The 23,702-nt window shown below is 39.2% G+C and overlaps 1 protein-coding gene and 1 long non-coding RNA gene across 4 annotated transcripts; one reads left to right on the top strand and one right to left on the bottom strand.

The window, feature by feature from the left end:
- LOC125625198 (bile acid receptor) lies at positions 1-20,685 on the top strand. Of its 3 annotated transcripts, none has more exons than XM_048826951.2 (11): positions 1-146; positions 7,184-7,310; positions 11,602-11,967; positions 15,397-15,537; positions 16,235-16,374; positions 16,482-16,586; positions 16,711-16,810; positions 18,455-18,583; positions 19,040-19,159; positions 19,343-19,456; positions 19,817-20,685. In XM_048826951.2, the coding sequence occupies exons 2-11, from the start codon at positions 7,220-7,222 to the stop codon at positions 20,053-20,055; spliced, it is 1,545 nt and encodes a 514-aa protein (XP_048682908.1). In that variant the 5' UTR covers positions 1-146; positions 7,184-7,219; the 3' UTR covers positions 20,056-20,685. The 3 variants fall into 3 exon arrangements, with proteins under 3 accessions (XP_048682908.1, XP_074978037.1, XP_074978038.1); XM_075121936.1 differs by having other exon boundaries at positions 1-150; XM_075121937.1 differs by lacking the exon at positions 1-146 and adding an exon at positions 6,115-6,217.
- On the bottom strand, positions 16,288-23,310 carry LOC142069736 (uncharacterized). Its single transcript, XR_012665687.1, has 4 exons — positions 23,221-23,310; positions 21,153-21,301; positions 17,076-17,127; positions 16,288-16,366 (listed from the first exon to the last, which is right to left on the bottom strand). It is a non-coding gene; the product is annotated as an uncharacterized LOC142069736 (long non-coding RNA).
- Between the last annotated feature and the right edge of the window lie 392 nt (positions 23,311-23,702).

Raw genomic sequence — 23,702 nt, 5'->3', positions numbered from 1 at the left:
AGTGTCTGGAGCCGAAGTGTATGCAAAGAAACTGATAAATAGGGAAAAGGCCCAGTTTGCTCCAGCTGGAAATCAGAAAGTTGAAGTAACTGCTGCATCCTCACAGACCCACTCTAGGAAGAGAGGGCATTCTCTCCAGAACTACTGTACGTAAGTATTTTATTTAGTTCTCTAAAAGCTTGGGGATTTTACAATATCAGTCTACACACAAATTAACTGTGCGCTATTAAGATATTTGCAGTTTAGAACACTTTTGTCATCTGATTTTTGAAATGCTGATCAAGGAACAATAGAAAAATGTATACCTTTAAAATAAGGTGTTCTTTACTGCCAATCGTTTTGTTTCAGGAGTATTATACATATGTAAACTGCTTTGGTGACCTACAATATACTGGCCATTCAAGAGATGCATTTTCCCCTCCTGACGATAACAAGGAAGTGCAAAATTCAGTGCAATATAAATAGTAGTATTTTAGTCATGTAATTATGCAATGGCAGCTTCTGAGCCCCAAGGATTCTGTGCAACATTCAGGATTAGATTTGGTGGTAAATCTGGTGTCTGAGGCACAAATGTGTCTGTGAACTGTGTAAAAATAAATTAAATGTAATTCTTGATGTCCTTTTAAACTAACTTTTTTTTTTTTTAGTGGTGGATCCATTTCAATGTTACCCATTCTCCACAAACCAGACACGCAGACATCAAAGCTGTACGGTGATAAAGGACCTGCCTCCCTTTATTTTTCCAATTTATTTAAATTATTCCTTTTAAATAATTAGACACATAGCCATTATTTAAAAGATAAGTAGCAGAGATTACAAAATCGTCACATACAAAACTATCCATCAATGGATAAAGCAATCCCAGTTACAGAAAGTCCCCAAAAACGCACCATACAGACCAATAAACAGAGCAAATACTATTTATGGGGTGGGGGGGGGTGAAGCTTTCCTCAGACAGCAGTTTAATTTGGGATTCTTCACATATTAAAAAAACAAAAATCCCCACAAGAGCTCATATTATTAAAAGGCATGATTTATGCAGCACTATGTTATCTGATTCTATTAGCTTTCTTTGCAAATGAATCCACACTTAGTTTAATCACAGAGGTGGTTAGAGGATTGCCTTTTGAATGCAGCCAAATATACTACCTGGGATATCAGAATATAGTAGCCAGTGAGAGTGGCTGGTAACTTCCTGTCAATTCTTGCTTTAATTTTCATAACTTCAGAAAGTACAACTCCCTCTCTGGAGACCAAACAAAGCTGGGATTAAAACTGAGATTGAAATCCACTGCCTAATTCATGTGGTTGTTCATTCATGCTTTCTTTCCCAGGATATGGGGTGCACTAAATAAATCTAAAAGACCTTCAGCCCAAGTTCCTGAAATTCCTTTGGAACAAGAAATTTCCGTTTTGACACAACTGTCAAAATATTTACGATAGATGTTAATGTACTGTCAATTCAGACATTTTGAAGAGCTCCCTGGAGGGTCTTCTTAAAGAAATATGTTCCACATGGTAATAAAATTATGAAAAACAACATAGCATCTTCTGCCATTAATAACATGAAAACAGATGCACAGTATGTCTTTAGTTTGTATACGTGACTTCTGGTAAGTGACTCAGATGGTTTTGTGTCATGAGTTCATACTTTACTTTTTATACATTAAAACATCACTTTCCCTTAACTTTTGATAAACTGAAGATGAGTGATGAATCCTTTGATTTGGATTAATAGCTGAATATTCTTGAACCTTTGTACGACATGCAAGATTTACAGTGGATGGCTAACCTACTGTTTCAGTAGATGTTCCAGTTTACATTTTGTCACCTGCTGGAGATTTAATACTATCAAAAATAAGGTTAGAAAAGCAAAACAGTATGATTTTTCAGACGTGCCTATGTTACTTAGGCTCCTAAGTGCCATTGACTTTAATGTTTGTCAATCAATTAGGCACTTCTGAAAAATTTACCCTAAGTCATTGTGAAAAGGACATTTTATTTCTTTTATATGCTTCCTAAAAACTAGGAAAAAAGACTTTCCATACAAAAGGCTTAGCAGGAATAAGATCAGAAACAGTAAAAAATGAGCAGGGCGTAACGTGTATCCTTATCCAGGAAAAACTCATCTGAAGGCAGCCTAACTAAGGGCTAAAGTGTTGGGACCTAAGTGTGGCACTAATTGAGATCCTAGATAACTGATATGATAGTAATTGCTCTAATTAAGGGGTGCATCACAGTTCCCAGTCTATCACCCCGTTTTCAGTTGCAACTTTCAGAAACTTACTTTTTAGGTTAAGATTCCCCAGCTTCATCTCTGTGCAAAGATTTTTTTTTTGTCTTTTCTTTTTAAAGTGTAAGTAATGGTCAAATAAGAGAAGTGTGTGTGTAATCTTTTTCCATTATAAAAAAAAATGGTGCTAACTCTTCTGTTTGGGATAAAACATTAACATTTGTCAGAGAAACAGCTGTCATTGGGGAGAAGAGGTTTTGAGTGTTCTGGTGAAATCTGGTTATGATTTGATCAAGTTATGATACTTTGAAAATTGCATGCTGAGCAATTGCATTTTTTTTTGCTAAGTTCAGCATAGGCAACTAAGGAAGGCTGTGTTCTGTATATATGGATGCCTAACTGAGAGTATGTGAAAGGAATACTGCATGTAAACATGTGGGCTGAGGAAATACTTCCAAAGAGTTCTTGGTTCAGTCCCTGAAGACCTCGTAAAGTCTAAGAGATTAGAGACGGCTACCTTGCAAGGAACTAGGCGCCTATCTCTGCTGGGATTCTCTGCTGTGAATCTTCTTCTGGAGTTAGGCACCTAAGTTGTTGGTTTTTACATGAAATGTTGGGGGCAGGAGTCGGTAGCAGCAGTAGTCCTCTTATAATCTCTAGCCCAGTAGTTAGGACCCACAACGAGCTGGTGAGAAATCCAGGTTCAATTCCCCCATCTACCTGCTATGGAGAATTAATATGAACTTGGGTCTTTTCAGGAGAGTGCCCGAACCACTAGCTGAGTGTCCCTCTCTTGGTTTCCCCTGTTAAAGATATACCACTTTGTATACATAATTAAATATGTACTGGGTCAGACAGCATGTCAGACTGACTCTATAGTCCAGTGATTGGGGCACTCAGGTAACTGGAGGAACACCCCAAGTTTAAATCCCTTCTCCACATCAGGCAGAGGAGGGAAATGAGTCTGAGTCTCCCACAGCCTGGGTGAGTTCCTTAATCACTTGGTTAAAGATTATAAGGGAGGCTACCATCTCCTCCCCCAGTCTGGCTGTTTTATGTGGGGTTAGGCATGCTGTGATTACGCATATTGCGTTGCATCCCGCAGGGTAGATAGACAGGAAATGCCTAATTTGAGTATCCCACTGAAGCTTAAGTGTGAGATAGGCATGGTATGCTTAGACTGAAGCAACTGTAGGTATGCTCACTGGCAGAAAATTCAGTGACTAGGGAATTTAACAGTGGGAATATAGATATGTAGGCACTTAAGGTGCCTCCAGGGTTAGATGGTAGCAGCAGAGCAAGAATTTTGAGGATCTCCATGGTGCCTAAATGTTGGCACCTATCTCCTCTTGTGGAACTAGCCCCATACTGAAATGCATAAAACACAAGATGATAGAAATAAAGTTGAATGTTCAATCATAACTTTGGCATTTCCTAATTTTGGAGAGCTTTGCTATGCAACCTTAATATTATGTTATTTTTTGAACGAAATATAGAGCATAATTTAACTTTTGTTTCTCCATGACCTTGAAAGACCATCACAAAGAGCCCAATCCTGAAATCATTTCTCAAACAACACTCATTTAAATCAGTGGAAGCTTCGCCTGAATAAAGACTGGTTCATTACATCAGGATCAATTTAGACACATTACAGATGTGAATGTGGGTTCTGTAAACTCAATTTACTTTTTTTATAGACTCAATCAGTGTAACTTTATTTTACTTTGGAATACTTTCACATAGAACCACCATCAAAAGGATGTTGGAAACACATACTTCCATCAGTTTAAAAAAAAGCATATTTACCAAAGGAAAAAATTTAGACTTTGTCCATGCCAAATTGATCTGATTGATAAGGGGCCCCACCATGATTCACTGAGTCACTTCTCTTTCAAACAAATATTTACTAGCAGAGATAACAAAATGGCAGCATTCCAGCCTCACAGCACCTTTTCTCCTTGTGCTGGTGACATGAGGGGAAAGTTTTCTATTCCATGGATATGTCTATGTTGGGGGAGGGTATTAATATGTATTTTGGGAGGGGAGGTGTATATACCTTAAGAATTGGCTTCAGTTCAGTTTCCCTGATGTCATAAAATCATCTTCTCAGGTACAGTAAACTATTCCATGTAGCCTGCTGTGACCATCTTTCAGGTGAGCCCTTAAGATCCAAGCTCTTATCTGCTCTGCAGGAGTCATTACAGATCCCATGATGCCATCATTTTCTTTGAGTATGGATATGTCTACACCGCAGAAGAAAGCGTGCCTACAAGTTTGGGTAGGCACATGCTAGCTTCACTCAAGCTAGAGCATTAAAAATAGCAGCATGGATGTTGCAGCATAGGCTACCCACCCGAGTACAAGTCTGCCCAACCCCGTGGATCCAAGCTTAGGTGGCTAGGCCATGCTGCTGCCCAGGCTGCAATGTCTACACTGATGGTTTTAATGTGCTAGTTACAGCAAAGTTAGTGTCTGTCTCCCTAGGCTGGGAGGAGTGCTCTAAGCTGCAATGTAGACATACCGTAAGAGTTTAACCTAGTATCCTCCCCAAACCACAGTGGAGCATACTATGTGCTTGGTGGCTGCAGTTCAGTCATTTTGTGTATCAACTGTGAATTTCTTTGGGATAAAAGTTCTAGTGGAAATGTAAAATATTGGGTGCATCTCCCTTAGGGTTCATCTACATTTCAGCTTGGGGATGTGACTGAGGCAAAGCTAGTTTGAGTACCTCTATGCGAGCTGGGAATCACATCTCCCAGCTCAAATACAGATGTATCCACAGTGTGAGTATATACTATATTCTTTTTCTGTAGCACATTTCAGCATTTCATACAAGTTTTCAATTACAGCATATGTTTTGTACACACTACATATTTTACATAGTCTATTTTAGAAATGTTTTAGACAATTTTAATTTTTTTTTTTAACCAGGCATTCCTTTTATCCCTCCTCCTGTGAAGTAAGGTGCCTTACTTATCATAAGAACGGCTATCCTGGGTCAGACCAAAGGTCCATCAAGCCCCGTATCCTGTCCTCTGCCAGTGGCCAATGGCAGGTGCCCCAAAGGGAATGAACAGACAGGTTATCATCAAGTGATCCATGCCCTGTCACCCAATCCCAGCTTCTGGCAAAGAGAGGCTAGGGACACCATTCCGGCCTATCTTGGCTAATACCTATTGATGGACCTATCTTCCATGACTCTACCTAGCTCCCTTTTGAACCCCGTTATAGTATTGGCCTTCACAACACCCTCTGGCAAGGAGTTCCAGAGGTTGACAGTGCATTATGTGAAAAAACTTTCTTGTGTTTGTTTTAAACCTGCTACCTATTAATTTCATTTAGTGGCCTCTTGTTCTTGTATTATGAGAAGGAGTAAATAACACTTCCTCATTTACTTTCTCTATACCACTCATGATTTTATAGACCTCTATCATATCCCCCCTTAGTCGCCTCTTTTCCATAAGTCCAACTGTTCAGTACTTAGAGAGAAAATTATAATTATTAATCAACTTTAAAAACTTCTAAATATTACCTAAAATAGCTTTACTGTGATGATTTCAATAGTCAGAAATGTGGTATAATTACAGTATTTTCAGCCCAGTTCAGTAGGTGTTAATCTGAAGGTTCTCTAGCATACAACATTTTCATAGGCATTACAGCAACTTCACAGTTAACAGAATGAGCTTTCATTTGTGATATTCTGTGTTGTATAAAATGGCAAAATCAACATCACAATTAGTGCTAATTTGACACCCTTGTCTGCCTCACCCCTCTACTGGTCACAAAGCTCAACAGAGGGGCCAAGAACCGAGTGAGCCATGGAGAGTTAATGTCCCTTCTCATCTCTACAGATGGTTCCTCCAGAGCTGAGTTGAAGCATATTGGTTGGGGATAGTGCTGGCCAGAAATTTGCTCTGTCACTGCCCATCCTGTACTTGCTCTGGGGATATGCACAGAACTTCTGAGTCCAAGGCTATCAGACTGGTACTTTTCATCTCTTTGACCCTCTGAACTCACTCCTATCATGCACTTTTTATTTTTCCCATATGCTTATTTGCCTCCTTCATCTTTGTCATCCCTCCTCTTTGCTAAAGGAGAGACCATTAATATTTTAGTGGTGAGGCCCCCTTTGGAGCCTGATCTCTTCTGGAGAAGTCAAATCGACTGGTACCTTTAATCAATGCAGTTCCCCTAATCCTTCACCACTGTGGAGGGAAGAGAAGGACACTAAGGATAGGTCTACACTATGAAATTAGGTCGAATTTATAGAAGTTGTTTTTTTAGAAATCGTTTTTATATAGTCGATAGTGCGTGTCCCTACACAAAATGCTCTAAGTGCATTAACTCGGTGGAGTGCTTCCACAGTACCGAGGCTAGCATCGACTTCCGGAGCGTTGCACTGTGGGTAGCTATCCCACAGTTCCCGCAGTCTCTGCCACCCATTGGAATTCTGGGTTGAGATCCCAATGCCTAATGGGGCAAAAACATTGTCGCGGGTGGTTCTGGGTACATGTAGCCAGGCCCTCCCTCCCTCCGTGAAAGCAACGTCAGACAATCATTTCGCGCCAGACTTTAGGCTGCAGTAGTGGCTTCAGAACAATTCCACAGCTAACTATGAGATTAGTGTTGGGGAATATTAATCCTCGTCTAATTATTTGGGATGGGAACATAGTTTAGAGTAAAATCAACAACATGAGAAGACTTATAAATGAATCCTCAACCCTGTTCATTAGCACCAACACAGTCTGAAATGTAGACTCACAGTGACTTTCTACCTATCTGAATTTCTCTCATAATTCGCAAATGGCCTCATTTTCTGGAGAGGTTTCTTTTTGTTCAGGGCTGTTTAACCTGCCTCCCACAATTCTTTCTGAAGTAATGTTTGTCTTCTTTCTAATGAAAGGCCGAGTCTTGCCTTTTGAAGTAACAGGCAATGTTCTACTTCCTCAGATTTTCTTCTTAAAAGCCCATCATACACCAAAGTGAATGAAACAGTTGGAGCTGGAGCAGAGTATGGCAAATACCTTTGTAACTGTATCTGATGGGTACTGTCTTGCTGAACCCATTCAATATTATGGTGAGTAAAGCAAAATGAAAGTATTATGAAAACTCGGAAAGATTGTCTGCAGCAGTTACTCTTTTCTTTTGGTTTATTATTACAAAAGGTGCCTACCTTGAAGATCTTGGCACTTATACATTCAAATGGGGAATGATCATCAAGCAAGTATGTTTCTAGTAAGCTCCCACAGGGATCAGTTCTTGGCCCTATGCTATTTAACGTTTTTATTAATGACTTCAAAGAAAAGGTAAAGTCATCACTGATACAGTATGAGATGATACAAAAATTGGTGGGAGTGGTAAATAACTAAGAGGACATGTCACAATCTAGGTTGCTTGGTAAACTGGGTGCAAGAAAACAATGTGGTGTAATACTGCTAAATGTAACATCTAGGAGCAAAGAATGTAGGCCATACTTACCGGATGTCATGTGAGACTCTATCCAGGGAATCAGTGACTGAAAAAGATTTGGGGGTCGTAGTGGATAATCGCTGAATATGAGCGCCCAAAGTGATGCTCTGGCCAAAAGAGCTAATGTGATCTTTGAGTGCATAAAGAGGGGAATCTCAAATAGGAATAGAGAGCTTATTTTACTTTTGTGTTTGGCACTGGTGTGACCGCCTACTGGAATAGCGTGTCCAGTTCTGGTGCCCACAATTCAAGAAGGATGTTGATAAACTGGAGGGGGTTCAGAGAAGAGCCATGAGAACGATTAAAGGATTAGAAAACATGCCTTATAGTGATAGACTCAAGGAGCTTAATCTGCTGATCTTAACAAAGAGAAGGTTAAGGGATGTCTTGATTACAGTCTATAAGTACTTACCTTGGGAACAAATATTTGACAATGGACTAGTCACCCTAGCAGAGACAGGTATAACATGTTCCAATGGCTGGAAGTTGAACTTAGACAAATTCAGACTGGAAATAAGGTATAATTTTTAATGGTGAGGGTAATTAACCACTGGAACAATTTACCAAGGGTCACTGTGGATTTTCCATCACTGTACATTTTAAAATCAAGATTCAATGTTTTTCTAAAAAATATGGAATTTAGGAATTATTTTGGGGAAGCTCCAGGGCCTTTGTTGTACAGGTCAGACTAGATGACCACAGTGGTCCCTCCTGGCCTTGGAATCTGAAATATCCAGTGAGAGAGATTCAAAATTCATTAAAATAATTCAGATACAAAAATCTGTGCATTCAGTGTGATATGCTGACCATCAGTTTTATCCCAGGGTTGCATGGAGCAGTTTTTGTCATCCTCTGGTACACAAAGGTTAAAAGTCTAGGTGTCATTAAACTATTCCAGACATACTGTAAAGGCCCTATGACTATTGCTCCTGCTCCAGTGTGACTATATAATTGAAGTTAGTATCTGGCTAAGGATGTGTGAACACTAAAGTCCTGATCAAAAGCCCACTGAAGGCAAAAAGTCTTTCAAGATACCTCAGTGCTCTTTGGATCAGGCCTGAAAAGTAGACTGAAACATGATACATAATGTACTGAAATATGCACACATTCTTAACAAAAGGAAAGAACAGGTTAAAGAATATTTAGATAAACTAGATGCATTCAAGTCAGCAGGGCCTGATGGAATTCATCCTAGGGTAGTTAAGGAACCAGCTGAAGCAATCTCAGAACCATTAACAGGTTTCAGAGTAGCAGCCCTGTTAGTCTGTATTCACAAAAAGAAAAGGAGTACTTGTGGCACCTTAGAGACTAACCAATTTATTTGAGCATAAGCTTTCGTGAGCTACAGCTCACTTCATCGGATGCATTCAGTGGAAAATACAGTGGGGAGATTTATATACATAGAGAACATGAAAAAATGGTGTTGCCATACACACTGTAAGGAGAGGTTTCAGAGGAACAGCCGTGTTAGTCTGTATTCGCAAAAAGAAAAGGAGTACTTGTGGCACCTTAGAGACTAACCAATTTATTTGAGCATGAGCTTTCGTGAGCTACAGCTCACTTCATCAGATGTTTGACCAATGTACATGGCATCATAGGGCCTAATCACATCAGCCACGCTATCAGAGGCTCGTTCACCTGCACATCTACCAATGTGATATATGCCATCATGTGCCAGCAATGCCCCTCTGCCATGTACATTGGGCAAACTGGACAGTCTCTACGTAAAAGAATAAATGGACACAAATCAGACGTCAAGAATTAGAACATTCAAAAACCAGTGGGAGAACACTTCAATCTCTTTGGTCACGCAATTACAGACCTAAAAGTGGCAATTCTTCAACAAAAAAAACTTCAAAAACAGACTCCAATGAGAGACTGCTGAATTGGAATTAATTTGCAAACTGGATACAATTAACTTAGGCTTGAATAGAGACGGGGAGTGGATGGGTCATTACACAAAATAAAACTATTTCCCCTTGTTAATTCCCCCCCCCCCCCCCCCCGCCAACTGTTCCTCAGACGTTCTTGTTAACTGCTGGAAATGGCCCACCTTGATTATCACTACAAAAGGTCCATTATGTCCCGTCCCCCCCCACTTCCCTGCTGGTAATAGCTCACCTTAAGTGATCACTCTCCTTACAGTGTGTATGGTAACACCCATTGTTTCATGTTCTCTATGTATATAAATCTCCCCACTGTATTTTCCACTGAATACATCCAATGAAGTGAGCTGTAGCTCACGAAAGCTTATGCTCAAATAGATTTGTTAGTCTCTAAGGTGCCACAAGTACTCCTTTTCTTTTTGAGAACCATTAACAATTATCTTTGAGAACTCCTGGAGGGCAGGTGAAGTCCCAGAAGACTGGAGAAAGGCAAATATAGTATCTCTCTTTAAAATGGGGAACAAGGAGGACGTGAGGAATTATAAACTAATCAGCCTAACTTTCATACCTGGAAAATATTGAAACAAATTATTAAACAATCAATTTGTAAGCATCTGGAAGATAATAGGATAAGGAATAGTCAGCATGGAGTTGTCAAGAACAAATCATGCCAAACCTTCTTTGATGGGGTTCCTAACCCAGTGGATAAGGGGGAAGCAATAGATGTGATATATCTTGATTTTAGTAAGACTTTTGACATGGTCCCATGTGACCATCATGAACAAATTAGGGAAATGTGGTCTACATGAAATTATTATAAGATGGGTGCAGAAATGTACACCAGGAGTAGTTATCAATGGTTCGCTGTCAGACTTGAGGGGTGGGGGGGCATATCTAGTGGGGTCCTGCAGGGGCAGTAATAGCTTCAGTACTATTCAATATTTTTGTTAATGACTTGGATATTGGAGTGGAGGGTATGCTTATAAAATTTGCAGGGGACCATGCTGGGAAGGGTTAAAAAACTGGGAATGTTTAGTCTGGAGAAAAGAAGACAGAGTGGGCACCTGATAAGCCTTCATATATGTAAAGGGCTTTCTAATTATACAGGTAGTTAAACACTGGAATGAGCTTCCAAGGGAGGTTGTAGAATCCCCATCATTGGAGGTTTTAAAAACATGTTGGACAAACACGTGTCAGGGATGGTCCAGGTTTACTTTGACCTGCCACAGCACAGAGGGCTGGACTTCATAGCTTCTCAAGGTTCCTTCCAGCCTTACATTTCTGTGATTCTTGTACATTTTGTTTCATATTTAGATCAACTGCAAGCATGATAAATAACTAAAAACAACTCCTATCACAACACTGTACAAACATATTACTGAAAATGCAAGTATGACTATATGAAATCTGGGTTACACAGAGAAATATTAAATAAAACATGTTCTGGCATTTGTGGTCTATTGAATATCAGCTTTGAGATGTATATGTGATGGTAAAATATGTCACCCTTTGGAATTTCTGAAATGTCCTTCTCTGCTTGTTAATCCTTTTTTCATTTTCATATAGTGTACCTGGAATGTGTTTTTAATACAAAACAAAAATGTTTCCCTACTTAAAATGTTTGTTTATTTAGGGGTACATTTTCTGCTGGACTGACACCCGGTCTCTTTTCTGGAGCTCAACCTTAGTCATCATTAATGAACTGCAGGCATAAGTCTGAGTACACCAAATTCTCACTACCTGAATTGCCTGCAATTTAACTATCTATGGAAAATTAAATTACTAATCTACAGGATTCCAGTAGCCCACAATATGACACTGACCAAACACATGAAAAGAATTTACTAAGAAAAATTGCAGGCACCAATTTTTAGGTGCAAAAGTGAAGCTACCCTTCTGAAAATTTATCTTAATATTGACACATTATAAAAATAATTTAATATTTTCAGGTAAATGAAGTCACAAATTCTTCCACAACCTTTTTGTTTCATTCTCATTTTTTTCATTATCTAGATGTTTTGCCAGAGCACATCAATTATCAGCTACAAGACTCAGACTTTCAGGCTACTCCTTACTGCCAGTATTCAACTGTTCAGTTTCCTCCAGTGTTACAGTCACAACCTTCCCAGTCACAATACAACACATACAGCCTGGATTCTCAGTACAGTGATGGGCAGTACATAATCAGTAATTGTGAATTAAACCAGCCTTCCTGCATGGTTGCCCATAATAATGATGATGATGGATATCATAGACTAAAAAGGCCAAGACTAAGTCATTCCTCCTTGCGAATGAAGGGTCAGGAAGAGCTCTGTGTTGTATGTGGGGACAAAGCCTCGGGATACCACTACAACGCGCTCACTTGTGAAGGCTGTAAAGGTAAGGGAGAAATACTTTTATTTTGTGACTTGAAAGAAAACTGCCCCATATTAATCAGTGCAGCATGCTGAAATTCCACATGTGCAATTTTAAATTAACATATTTATGTTAATTTTCAATTGACATTTTGGAGGACAGCTGAAGTCTAGTTGAAGAATGGAATAACTTATGGGATCTTCCCCTTTGAATCCCACTACTGACTGCTCCTTCTCTGCTCATCAGACTCCTCTTCTTGTCCTTGCTTTCAAGTATCTACATAACTCAACTCCTCTGTACTTATCTACCCTTGTCTCTTTACATGCTGCCCCATCTCCTCTGTTCCACCAATGATGCCAGACTCATCCACTCATTTCTCAGGTATGTCAAAAAAAAATCTCCACCCTTCTCCCTCCCTGCTGCTCCCACTGCATACAGAAGTCTTCGACCACTACCCTCACTACATTAAAATCTCTCCTTGAGATCTATTGCTGCTGTGAGAACTATAGGTTGGGAAAATTCTGGAACTCTATCATACAACACACACACAAAGCTAATATTATTCAAGCAATATGTTGCAATGGATAACTACCCCCTTGACCATTTCATCCATATTACTCCTCTTCCTCTATCTTTTATCTGCCTGCTTGTCTTTTAGCTTCTAAGTTGTTCAGGGCAAGGACCGTGCACTCTTTTGCATTTGAAAAGTGCTTAGCACATAGCTATCAGAAACAGATAATACATTATAATACTGGTCCCAGTTTCACATTTTTGTGGAATTTAATTAATATCTATTTTCATAGTAAACATTATGTGAGGTGAAAACTGATTTCACACAGTGCTACACATCACTCTCGGGCCTAGCTGACTTCAGTAAAGTTGTGTCTGCTTATGCGGGTGGTGACTTTGGCTCATAATGCCTATGTATTACTGTGTTTTTTCTCTCTCTGCTGGGCTTGGATCCCTGAGGATCACTGCGATTTTGCATTTATCAAAGTTCCTTTTTCATGGAAACCAACTCATTTCTCAGGAACCAGATAATACAGCTCTGACAATGGCCAAAGCGATCCCTACAAAGTGGTGTGTGGCACTCATAAGAACATAAGAATGGTGATATTGGGTCAGACCAATGATCTGTCTAGCCTGGTATACTGTCCTTCGACAGTGGCCATTGCCAGATGCTTCAGAGGGAATGGACAGAACAAGGCATCTATCGAGGGATCCCTCCCCCATCATCCAGTTGCAGCTTCTGGCAGTCAGAGGTTTTGGGACACCCAGAGCATGGGGCTGCATCCCTGACCATCTTGGCTAATAGCCAGTGATGGACCTATCCTCCATGAACGTAGCTAATTCTTTTCTTAACCCAGTTATGCTTTTGGCTTTCGCAAAATTCCCTGGCAACAAGCTCTATAGGTTGACTGTGAATTGTGTTAAGAAATACTTCCTTATTTTTGTTTTAAACTTGCTACCTATTAATTTCATTGGGTGACCTCTTGTTCATGTGTTATGTGAAGGGATAAAAAACACGTCCTTATTCATTTTTCTCCACACCATTCATGATTTTATAGACCCCTATCATATCTCACCTTAGTCACCTCTTTTCTAAACTAAACAGTCCCCAGTCATTTTAATCTCTTCTCAGATGGCAGTTGTTCCATACCCCTAATCACTGCTGTTGCCCTTCTCTGTACTTTCTCCGATTCTAATGTATCTTTTTTGAGAGGGGGAAGTGTCACAGGGTGGTCTACTCATCACTGGGTGGCATCCCCTACTGGCAATTTTGGGAATCACCCCCTTTCTTCTTTTTCACTGTTGTGGCTCTTCTCCTGTTCACTGAGTCACAGTATGGCTGCTTTGTGACTAGGATACACTGTGATTTCCCCTTCCGGGAGTCTGTCAATGTCCCCCTTCACAAGCAGTGTCAGGCAGTCCTTATGCCCGCTTCCCTGACTATATCATTGCTGCAGTGACTCAGACAGTTTTCCATTCACTGCCCCCTAGCAATACCACTCTGCAGTAAATGGTAGGGGAACCCAGGCTTGCCTTCCAATCTGGGTTCCAGTTCAGTGCCCTATAGTGAGCAGTTAAGGTCTGGACTTCCCTGGACTACTTCCTACCATGCTTCTTTCAGTTTCTCTTTCATCAGCCTTCTCCTCTCTGTTAAGCCTACTAGATAGAAACCCCTGAGAAAAGGTTTATCTCCCCTTCCTTCTCCTTGCTTCAGGGAGAGAGACTGCAGGCTTCCTCCCTGCTGCCTCCCACACTGTTGCTGGACTCCTGCTGGTTCCCTCACAGCTTCCTTCTCATTGGCAGCCTCCACACAGTTGCATCTTAACTGATTGGGCCTACCTGGCCTAATTCATCTCTTTCAAGGCTGGAGTGGGGAGTACACCCCATCACAGGCAATCAGAACTGCACATAGCATTCAAGATGTTGTGTACCATGGATTTATACAGTGCCATTATGATATTTTCTGTCTTATTATCTATACCTTTCCTAGTGGTTCCGACTACCATTCTATTAGCTTATTTGACTGCTGCTGCACACAGAGTGGATGTTTTCAGAGAATTATCCACAATGATTCCAAGAAGTCTTTCTTGAGTGATAACAGCTAATTTAGACCCTATTTTGTATGTGTAGTTGGGATTATGATTTCCAATGTGCATTACTCTACACTTTTTAACACTGAACTTCATCTGCCATTTTGTTCCTCAATCATCCAGTTTTGTGAGATCCCTTTTTTAACTCTTTGAAGTCTGCTTTGGTGGTAAAGCACTGAAATGGGTTACCTAGGGAGGTGGCGGAATCTCCTTCCTTAGAGGTTTTTAAGGTCAGGCGTGACAAAGCCCTGGCTGGGATGATTTAGTTGGGGATTGGTCCTGCTTCGAGCAGGAGGTTGGACTAGATGACTACCTGAGGTCCCTTCCAATCCTGATATTCTATGATTCTAACAATCTTGAGTAATTTTGTATCATCTGCAAACTTTGCCACCTCAGTGTTCACCCCTCTTCCAAGTCGCTAAACATGTCGCCTTTGCTGTGTTCTCAGCCTCTAACAGGCCTATATTATTTTGCTCATTTCAGTTTTCTTGGAACTACAGTGTCAAGTGTTAGTGTTGGTTAGACCTCCTACTTGGAATATGGTTTGAGCCATTACTTAAAAATGGGGGGTTGGGAAGGTATGCTGATTTCCTGCCTCTCTTAATAGATCCTCTTTTTATTGGTAAGGTGCCTGTCACTAGAAAGGGAGTTACCTTGGTCAAGCACTGGTTAATATTAGGCATAAAACAGCAATGAACGTAATCAATGAGAATTAAAATGTCATCAGTCTAATATCTAACCATCTGATCCTTTCATTGTAGAAACATCATACAGTAACTCTTTAAATAATTGAGAGTGGAATTACAAAGATTTCTTAGATTCCTTCCCATCATCCAAAATATCTTGTTTCTAGGATTCTTTCGACGTAGTATTACCAAAAATGCAATATACAGATGCAAGAATGGTGGCCACTGTGAAATGGACATGTACATGCGGAGGAAGTGTCAGGAGTGTCGCCTGAAGAAGTGTAAGGCTGTGGGAATGTTGGCAGAATGTAAGTGCTCCACTGCTCCTTACAACGGCAACAAATTCTCTGGCATACTATTTTTCAAAGCCAGTTTCTTTATTTTGCTTTAGGAAGTTTTAACTTTGGAGGGTCCTCTCCTAGGTTCAGAGAATATGTGGTATTCCTCTTTCCACCCATATTGGCCATCAGTATTTGGGAAATATCCTCTCTAAAGTGATGCAGACTTACTTATGATCTAGAATTGCTGTGTCAGGCACCTTAACTGAATCACAGAAGGGTCTATGAAATTGCCAACAAGAGATAGCTAAAGGTGGTGAACTGTGACTGATCTCCATAAGCGTGTTTAATATTCTTTCATGTTACAAAAAAGAGAAAAAAGAAATTTTGCCCATGCTCATTCTTCATGAGAAACCCTTATGTTCATATGGCACAGAGTCTAGGTTAAGAGAATGTGACGTCAGACTGTTTGACCCCTGCCCACATCTAGGCTATTGATAGGAATTGACTGACAAAACTCATTATGTTGCCACCATCATAGGCAGAACCTGGAACTACCTGTTAGCTGAGAACATTCATAGGTAGGAAGCTGCTTTCCATATAGGTGATAAGCTACCGAGGTGCCAGACTTTTATAAAGTCTGCATAATAACACAAGGGCTTGTTTTGAACAGTACAGGTATTTGAACTTTAACAAGTACTTTGATCTAGAATTATATATCTTACAGGTTTGCTGACTGAAGTCCAGTGTAAATCAAAACGACTCCGAAAGAATTTCAAGCAGAAGAGCAGTTTCCTTTGTAGCATCAAGGTGGAAGATGAGGGAGTAAACAGCAAGCATGTTTCATCCACAACTAGATCTGGAAAAGTGGGAGATTTTACCTATTTAAAATGTATCTTTTCATTGTTACACATTATTTTTACTTTAACACACATGTATTGTCATTTATCTGATTTTTTTTTTTTTTTTTAAAGATCCAAGGGAGGATGGAACTTACTCCAGTGGAACATCAACTTATTGATCACATTGTTGCTGCCCATCAAAAATATACAATTCCCCTAGAGGAAGCAAAGAAGTTTGTACGTGTTCAGAATGCACAGGCCTCAATACAAAGATATTAATTGCTAGAATATTAAAAATTAATATAATATTAGTGTATTTTGGCAATACCAAATGTTTATAATCTTTCTTTCTTTTATTCAGCTGCAGGAAACTGCAAACCCTGAAGAGAGTTTTCTGAGGCTCTCAGAGACAGCAGTTGTTCATGTGCAAGTACTAGTGGATTTCACAAAGAGACTCCCAGGTAACTTTATAAAATAATTTAACAAACTCTTCACCACAAGCAGTATAATTTAGCCTTACTCTAAAAGAAGGACATTTATCTATGTGGCATGCATACTCTGAGAAAAGATATACAGTTCAGAAACTAGTCAACTGATTAATTTTACTTGCAAATGTTAATAATTAGGGACACTCTGGTTATCTTCCCTAGAACTGAGGAAGACCTCTGTGAAGCTCAAAAGTTTGTTCCTTCCACCAACAGAAGTTAGTCCACTAAAAATTATTACCTCACCCATGTTGTGTCTCTCATATCCTGGGACCAACAAAGCTACAACAACCCTGCAAATGACAATTAGGAAGGCCATTAATTCGCTAGCATTTGAAAAACAAAGAAACAGTTCCCTGTTCTTTCTTTCAAGAAGCCAACTCAACATGTGTGACACACATTTAGCTTCAATAACAGAACAATTCACAACCTTTTTTCCAAATCAAAAAATCCGATCATATACAATATGTGAGAATAGAGCCATATTTTCTCAAAAATGTACAATTAGAAATGCTATCTCAAGTGAACTGTTGTTCATCTTATTGTCTGAACTCTGTTTCACTTTGTCACAGCAAAAAGTGAAGTTACTTTGTGTCAAAAATAAGAGGTACACTATAGAGATAAAATAATGAATGGTGTGAGAAGACAAATCGGGCACTCCCATTCATCCTCTCGTATAATACAAAAACAAGGGAACATTTGATTTAGTTGAAAGGTGATACTTTTTTTACACAGTGTACAATTAATTTGTAGAACTCATTGTCAAAAGATATTGGGTTTGTCTACAACAGGAATTTTCACACTAATTATCTAGCACTGGTACAGCTTCACTGGTGGTAGCACTCGTGGAAAAACAGGAATGTTTACCACCACGTTAAGTAAACCTGCGCTGATCAGGATTAAGAAATCCTTGCAATTTAACTGAATGTCCCCTTGCTCTTGTAGGAGACCAAGAGGGGAGTACGTGTCTGTGGCTAAACAAACCATCCACAGTTACACCAGACAAGATAACAAATGTATAGGAACATAAGCTCTCAGGCTGCAGGGCAGGTTATTCCAAAATTCTCTACTGGTTTCTTGCACCTTCCTCTGAAATTTCTAGTATTGGCCACTGTCAGAGACAGAATGGTGGAGTAGATGGATCACTGGTCTGATCCATGATGTCAATTCCTATGTAAATGTAAAATATCTAGAAAGACCACAAGACACTGCTAGCTGTGATTGCTCCTTTACTGCTTGGTGTAAGTATCTTGCCTTTGATGCAACTACGGGTCCTACTGTCTCTTAAAGCCAGAGACTAATAATTTTTGCAAAAAGAAAAGGAGTACTTGTGGCACCTTAGAGACTAACCAATTTATTTGAGCATAAGCTTTAGCGAGCTACAGCTCACTTCATCGGATGCATACTGTGGAAAATACAGAAGATGTTTTTATACACACAGACCATGAAAAAATGGGTGTTTATCACTACAAAAGGTTTTTTCTCCCCCCACCCCGCTCTCCTGCTGGTAATAGCTTATCTAAAGTGATCATTCTCCCAATTTTTGGTAACTTATATTGGTAGCCTGAGGCCAAACAGTAACCCCTAATTTTGAGTCTTACTGAATATTCTTCCCTACAGGATTTGAAAGTTTAGCGAGTGATGACCAGATTGCATTGTTAAAAGGTTCAACAGTGGAAGCAATGTTTTTGCGTTCAGCCCAGATATATAATCAAAGAGTTAATGAATGCCAATCATCAGTGAGTGAAAGTAAGTAAGTTTTAATGCTAACAGTTGTGTGAATTCAAACAACAGTTTTGTATTTGTTGACTTATTTTTTTCAGCAAGCCTGGCTCCTCTAAACACTGCACCTAAATGGGTTTGTCATTCAAGCATAGAAGGGTGTTTTTTATAATAGCTTTGATGATGATGTCCACCTATCCTTCACTTTTTTAGAAGACCCCAACAAATAACAATAAAATGGATCCTTTCTTGCCTCTCATTAGCCCCAAAGAGGTAGCAGAGCTTCTGGAATGTTTATACAACAGAGTATTGGGTGGGTGGGGAGGTATGTGAACTTAACTGTACTGTGTATCCCCTGTATTGGATTTACAAATAGTGCACCCTTGTCTAGGACCCATTTGCAAAACATCTGCAACCCAATGTTTAAATAGGGTAAAGTTAAAAGCAGAAAGTGGACTTTTAATATTGTTTCCCTTGCTCTAGGTCATGTAAGATTTTCTGATCATGCTGTGTATTGTCATGTTCAAGACCTTGATAAAAGTACTATTTATTCCATGGAAATATCTCACAGTGAAGAGAGTCCAACTTCCACAACTACCACAGGTAGATGAGCTCTCAATACCTCAAGAATGATCATTCTTTTACAAAATTTGCGAATAATTTTGAGATTAAATAGTTTGAGTATTTTAAAATTACTCAAGTTTTTTTTGAGAAAATGAATTGACAAGAATTAACACAAGTTTGCTCCTGGATTGATTTTTCAATAGCTTGATTTCATTTCTGAAGGTATCACCGAGGAGTTTATCACTGCGCTATTTTACTTCTACAGAAGCATGGGAGAACTTAACGTGACTGAGACGGAATATGCCCTACTTGTAGCAACTACTATATTTTTTTCAGGTAAACTTTCAGATTAATGAAGATTGATTATGTTACATGTGCAATTTTTTAAAAAACTTAAAAAAAAAATTAACTGATCACTTTTAAATCAAACATGCTCAAGCCACTGTCCTAAGAAGCGAAAAGTGTGTAACTAATTATGTGGTTGTTTTTTTGGTATAATTTTTCCTCAATGTGTAATATTTCTTGAGTTCAATTTTCCTAATCATTGTATTTCATTTTATGCCTTTCATTTATGTCAAATCCTGTTCTCATCATTCAAATGAGTAGTTTCACCAAAATTAATGGGAGTACTCATAGAAAATAAAGTGAGCAAGTTTGGTTCCCAAATTATATTAATATACTATTGTTGTTTTGCAGATCGCCCACTCCTAAAAAACAAACAACATGTGGAAAAACTCCAAGAACCCCTTTTAGGTATTTTGTACAAATATTCAAAAATTTATCATCCAGAAGATCCACAGCATTTTGCACGCCTCATAGGGAGGCTTACCGAACTCAGGACCCTCAATCATAACCATTCAGAAGTGCTAGTAATGTGGAGGACAAAAGACCCCAAACTGACCTCTTTACTCTGTGAAATTTGGGATTTGCACTGAACACCTTACCTATATTACTGTTATTACACACATGGCTGATTTTCTTTAAAGTTGCAGAAATGCACACTGTTCAGAAACATATTACTTTTATAAAAATATACTAAAATTTTCACTTACTTTATATGGCTGCAGCGTCTTCAACAAATATTGTATTTATCTATAGTAATCTATATTTTAAACAAAAATTGGATGCAGTAGTCGTGCTCTGTTGAAGTGATCCAATATAAAACATATAAAATTTATCTTAAACTTTATTACTACAAATGGGGGCGGGGGGAAGTAGGATTTAAATCAGTTTCACAGTTTGAACTGAGTCCCCAGAAAAAATACAGTAGCAGATCCTTCATTTAAAAACAAACAAAAAATCTAATCATCCATGCAAAGTTGTATTCTGCTCTTACTTAGGTACTATGATTCTAATATTGTCGTGCCATTAGACTAAAAAGTTAATTTCCTGGGATCTGTTCAACTTGTGCAACATCTTCCTTGCAAGAATTATGTAACCATGTTGGGAAATTTGACAGATGTATAATCCAGTGGGTCCAAAAGGCCCCAGAAAAAGTAGGAAAAAGGATACAGTGGCTCAAGTGGACACTGCAAGTATGTTATTAAAACTTTTAAAATCTTGAAGGCTGAGTGCATAAATTATTTGTCACCTGAATGTGACCCTGGCAGGATTATTTTTACTCATGAATTACTCTGGAATGGTTTCTCCAAAGCAGATAAGCACAATATACTTTTTCAATTTCAGCAATATAGGTCTCCCCCCCTCCCGCCTTCTTTCTTACCTACTATGCGTGAAATCCTGTCCACACTGAAGTCAATACCAAAATGCCAACTGACTCCAGTGGGACCAGGATTTAACTCCATATTTTTGCCTACCAACCATATTGCAAGTTTTATGGAGAATGTCATAAGGACTCCCCATTAATGCTTGAATTCTCGGTTACATTTATCATGACTATAATGGGGTAGAAGATTCCTATATGCATTTGAGGATTCTTTTTCAAGACACCAGTCCCAACTACAGGCACTCAAATTCATTTGTTGTACAACATCATAAAATAAAATGGAAATACAGTAGAAATTAATGTTACTTTTCTCCAACAATGGTCACATTCTGGACGGGTTGAGATCAATGTTCTACTGCTGGCATATGCTGTTCCAGAGTATGCTCCATCTTCCAGCATAGGCTATATAATCTCATTTCCTTAATGGGTGCAAGGACTCCAGCAGCATGCTTTTCCTGCATCAGACATAGCATCATGATAGATTATGTTGGAGGCAGAATACTATGAAGAGTGAAATCATCCTTCTCTTACTCAGAATCAATAGAATTACTTATGTGAGGCTGTCATGGGGTGGATGTACCCCAAGCTAGGCTAGCAACCAAAGGGTTATTACAAGCATTGCTAGCCACTGCTGATTGGCAGTCTCACAGCAGCTGGGAGGATAAAAGTGCTGGGAAGCAGAAAGGTGAGGTGGCTGCCAGAGGAGTAAGCAGGCCAGAGAAAGGAGCTTCTGCCAGCAAGCTACTAAAGAGCTCTCCAAAGACAACAGCTCAGGAGGGGATGAACTGACCACCAGGTGAGAGCCTGCAGAGATCCAGGGAAAGATAGGAAGGAGCTCAGAGCACTGTCCGTTGAAGAATCCTGATCCTGCTTATCTAGCTTTAGGGATCAGAGCTGGAACCCTGTGGAGTGGGTTCCCATACTGAAAAACTTGCGAGTGAGGAAAGGTTTGGGGGGGAGGGATAGCTCAGTTGTTTGAGCATTGGCCTGCTAAACCCAGGGTTGTGAGCTCAATCTTTGAGGGGGCCATTTAGGGCTGTGGGGTGAAAATTGGGGATTGGTCCTGCTTTGAGCAGGGGGTTGGATTAGATGATCTCATGAAGTCCCTTCCAACCCTGATATTCTCTGATTCTATGTTTTCAGACTCCTGGGCATCAGGACTGCTAGACTGTAAGCCCCAGTGCTGTGTCATGCTTGACCTGAGGGGGTGCTGTTGCACTGATGTACCACCTCACAGGTGAACAGAATCTAGCCTATAAAGGGGAATAACTTTTTGAGGTTTTTTTTTTTTTTAATAGTTTAGAAAATTACATGCACCCATTGGAAATGTACATCCAGTCACACAGTGGGCACTGCCCACAACTGTGTGGGTAGAATCCCATTCAGTCTGTTAGTGCTCCCTATCTTTCTAAAAAGATAGGAATAAAGATATGATGGGTATATAAAGAAGACTATAATAAAATCTTATTTATTTTAAACATTCTACACAGCCATTAAACATTTCTCACCATAGAATGAACTTTCAAATAGTTTTATCTCAGGATTATTATTTAAAAAAAAAACCACCACTAAGAGGTAGGGTGGTTTTGTTTTGTTTTTTTAAACAATCAAAACATCATAAATGTGAAAGAGGATCCGGCAGCTGGTGTGCATCTCCTCCCACAATGAGTTTGTTATTGCACCTAATCATTTTCTTTACTCCAGACACTTGTCTAGCTTCATTTTGGAATGTCTTTTTCAGTAAAGTTTCATGATATTTAAGGGGCAGCTTACTCGCTTTGCTAATGTTTTCAAGATTATGCTAATACTTTGGCAATGTTAATGAGCACCTATTATATTTTGTCATTAAAATATTTTCATATGGCAGATTAAAAACCATGTATGAATACTTTCATATATTAGATATGGTTTGATTCAATCAGATCCACAGGTGTGAGACATTCATCACTTTTGAATTATAATGCAAATAGTGAACACAGACCAAAAGTATCTTATCTTTAATACAAAACTTAAGTTTAAGATATCCTGTTTTTTCAGAAATTATATGCTATTAGTGTTTTTTACTATAGAGTTTGAGACTTACATTTTGTATGGATTTAGGAAGAATCAAATGAGTGCTTTAACCACATACAGTTGTAAGCTATGTGCATCAAGTATGACTGTACTGTGGCCTACGCTCTGTTATACTGACTAAAAGGAGAGGAGAATATGTAAAGCTTTACAAGGCACCACAGCCTTAAACTAAAGGAATGAAGGGAACAGGTGAAACAGAACAGACCAAGTGGAGATTATTAGGACAAAAAAGGAAATGGAGATAAAAGAAAATGAGTGAAGGGAGCTGTTCCTTCTAATTTAATCTTCTTTTCCTCCTTACCCCAGTTTCCATTTCTTCTTCTCCCTCTCTTGTCTGATAAAGTGAGTACAAGATTTCCATGTTTATCACCTTCAGTGCTGTCCCACTCAAGTTTGCTGTTTAGATAAAAGTAAACAGGGGAGGTGTACATGTTAGATTTTTTTTTTGTCATATCTCACCTTAAAAATCCACTGGGCTCTTTCCTCCTTATGCACTATCACAGTAATAGCACACTGATGAAATTACTCTCTCCATAGCACCTGTGCAAAGCCAGTAGTCTTTAAGACAGGTGCAACTCAGATAGTTAAGAAAATACAGACCAAGACACTATTTGGCATAGCATGGAAGGCATTAGGTTTACACAAGTACTACCAAGAGCAGAAGTTTGCCTGAAGAATTATTACTGATAATGACAAATGATATCTGAGCTGCACCAAGTAAGCCTGAGATCCCAGGGAGAAGGTTTGAGGCTGGCAGGTATTCAAAGCACCCTTTTCCCTGAG

The sequence above is a fragment of the Caretta caretta genome, chromosome 21, assembly GCF_965140235.1.
Source record: "Caretta caretta isolate rCarCar2 chromosome 21, rCarCar1.hap1, whole genome shotgun sequence".
In the NCBI taxonomy this organism is placed as follows: Eukaryota; Metazoa; Chordata; order Testudines; family Cheloniidae; genus Caretta; species Caretta caretta.
The sequence above is the reverse complement of the archived record's forward strand: the minus strand, read 5'-3'. Positions and strand labels throughout refer to the sequence as shown.

Bases quoted from the DNA above. Each gene is read 5' to 3' on its own strand.
- LOC125625198 (XM_048826951.2), top strand. From the start codon at position 7,220: ATGAAACAGTTGGAGCTGGAGCAGAGTATGGCAAATACCTTTGTAACT. The intron at 18,584-19,039 runs GTAAGTAAGTTT...CCCTTGCTCTAG, and splicing joins CCAATCATCAGTGAGTGAAA to GTCATGTAAGATTTTCTGAT. The intron at 19,457-19,816 runs GTAAACTTTCAG...GTTGTTTTGCAG, and splicing joins AACTACTATATTTTTTTCAG to ATCGCCCACTCCTAAAAAAC.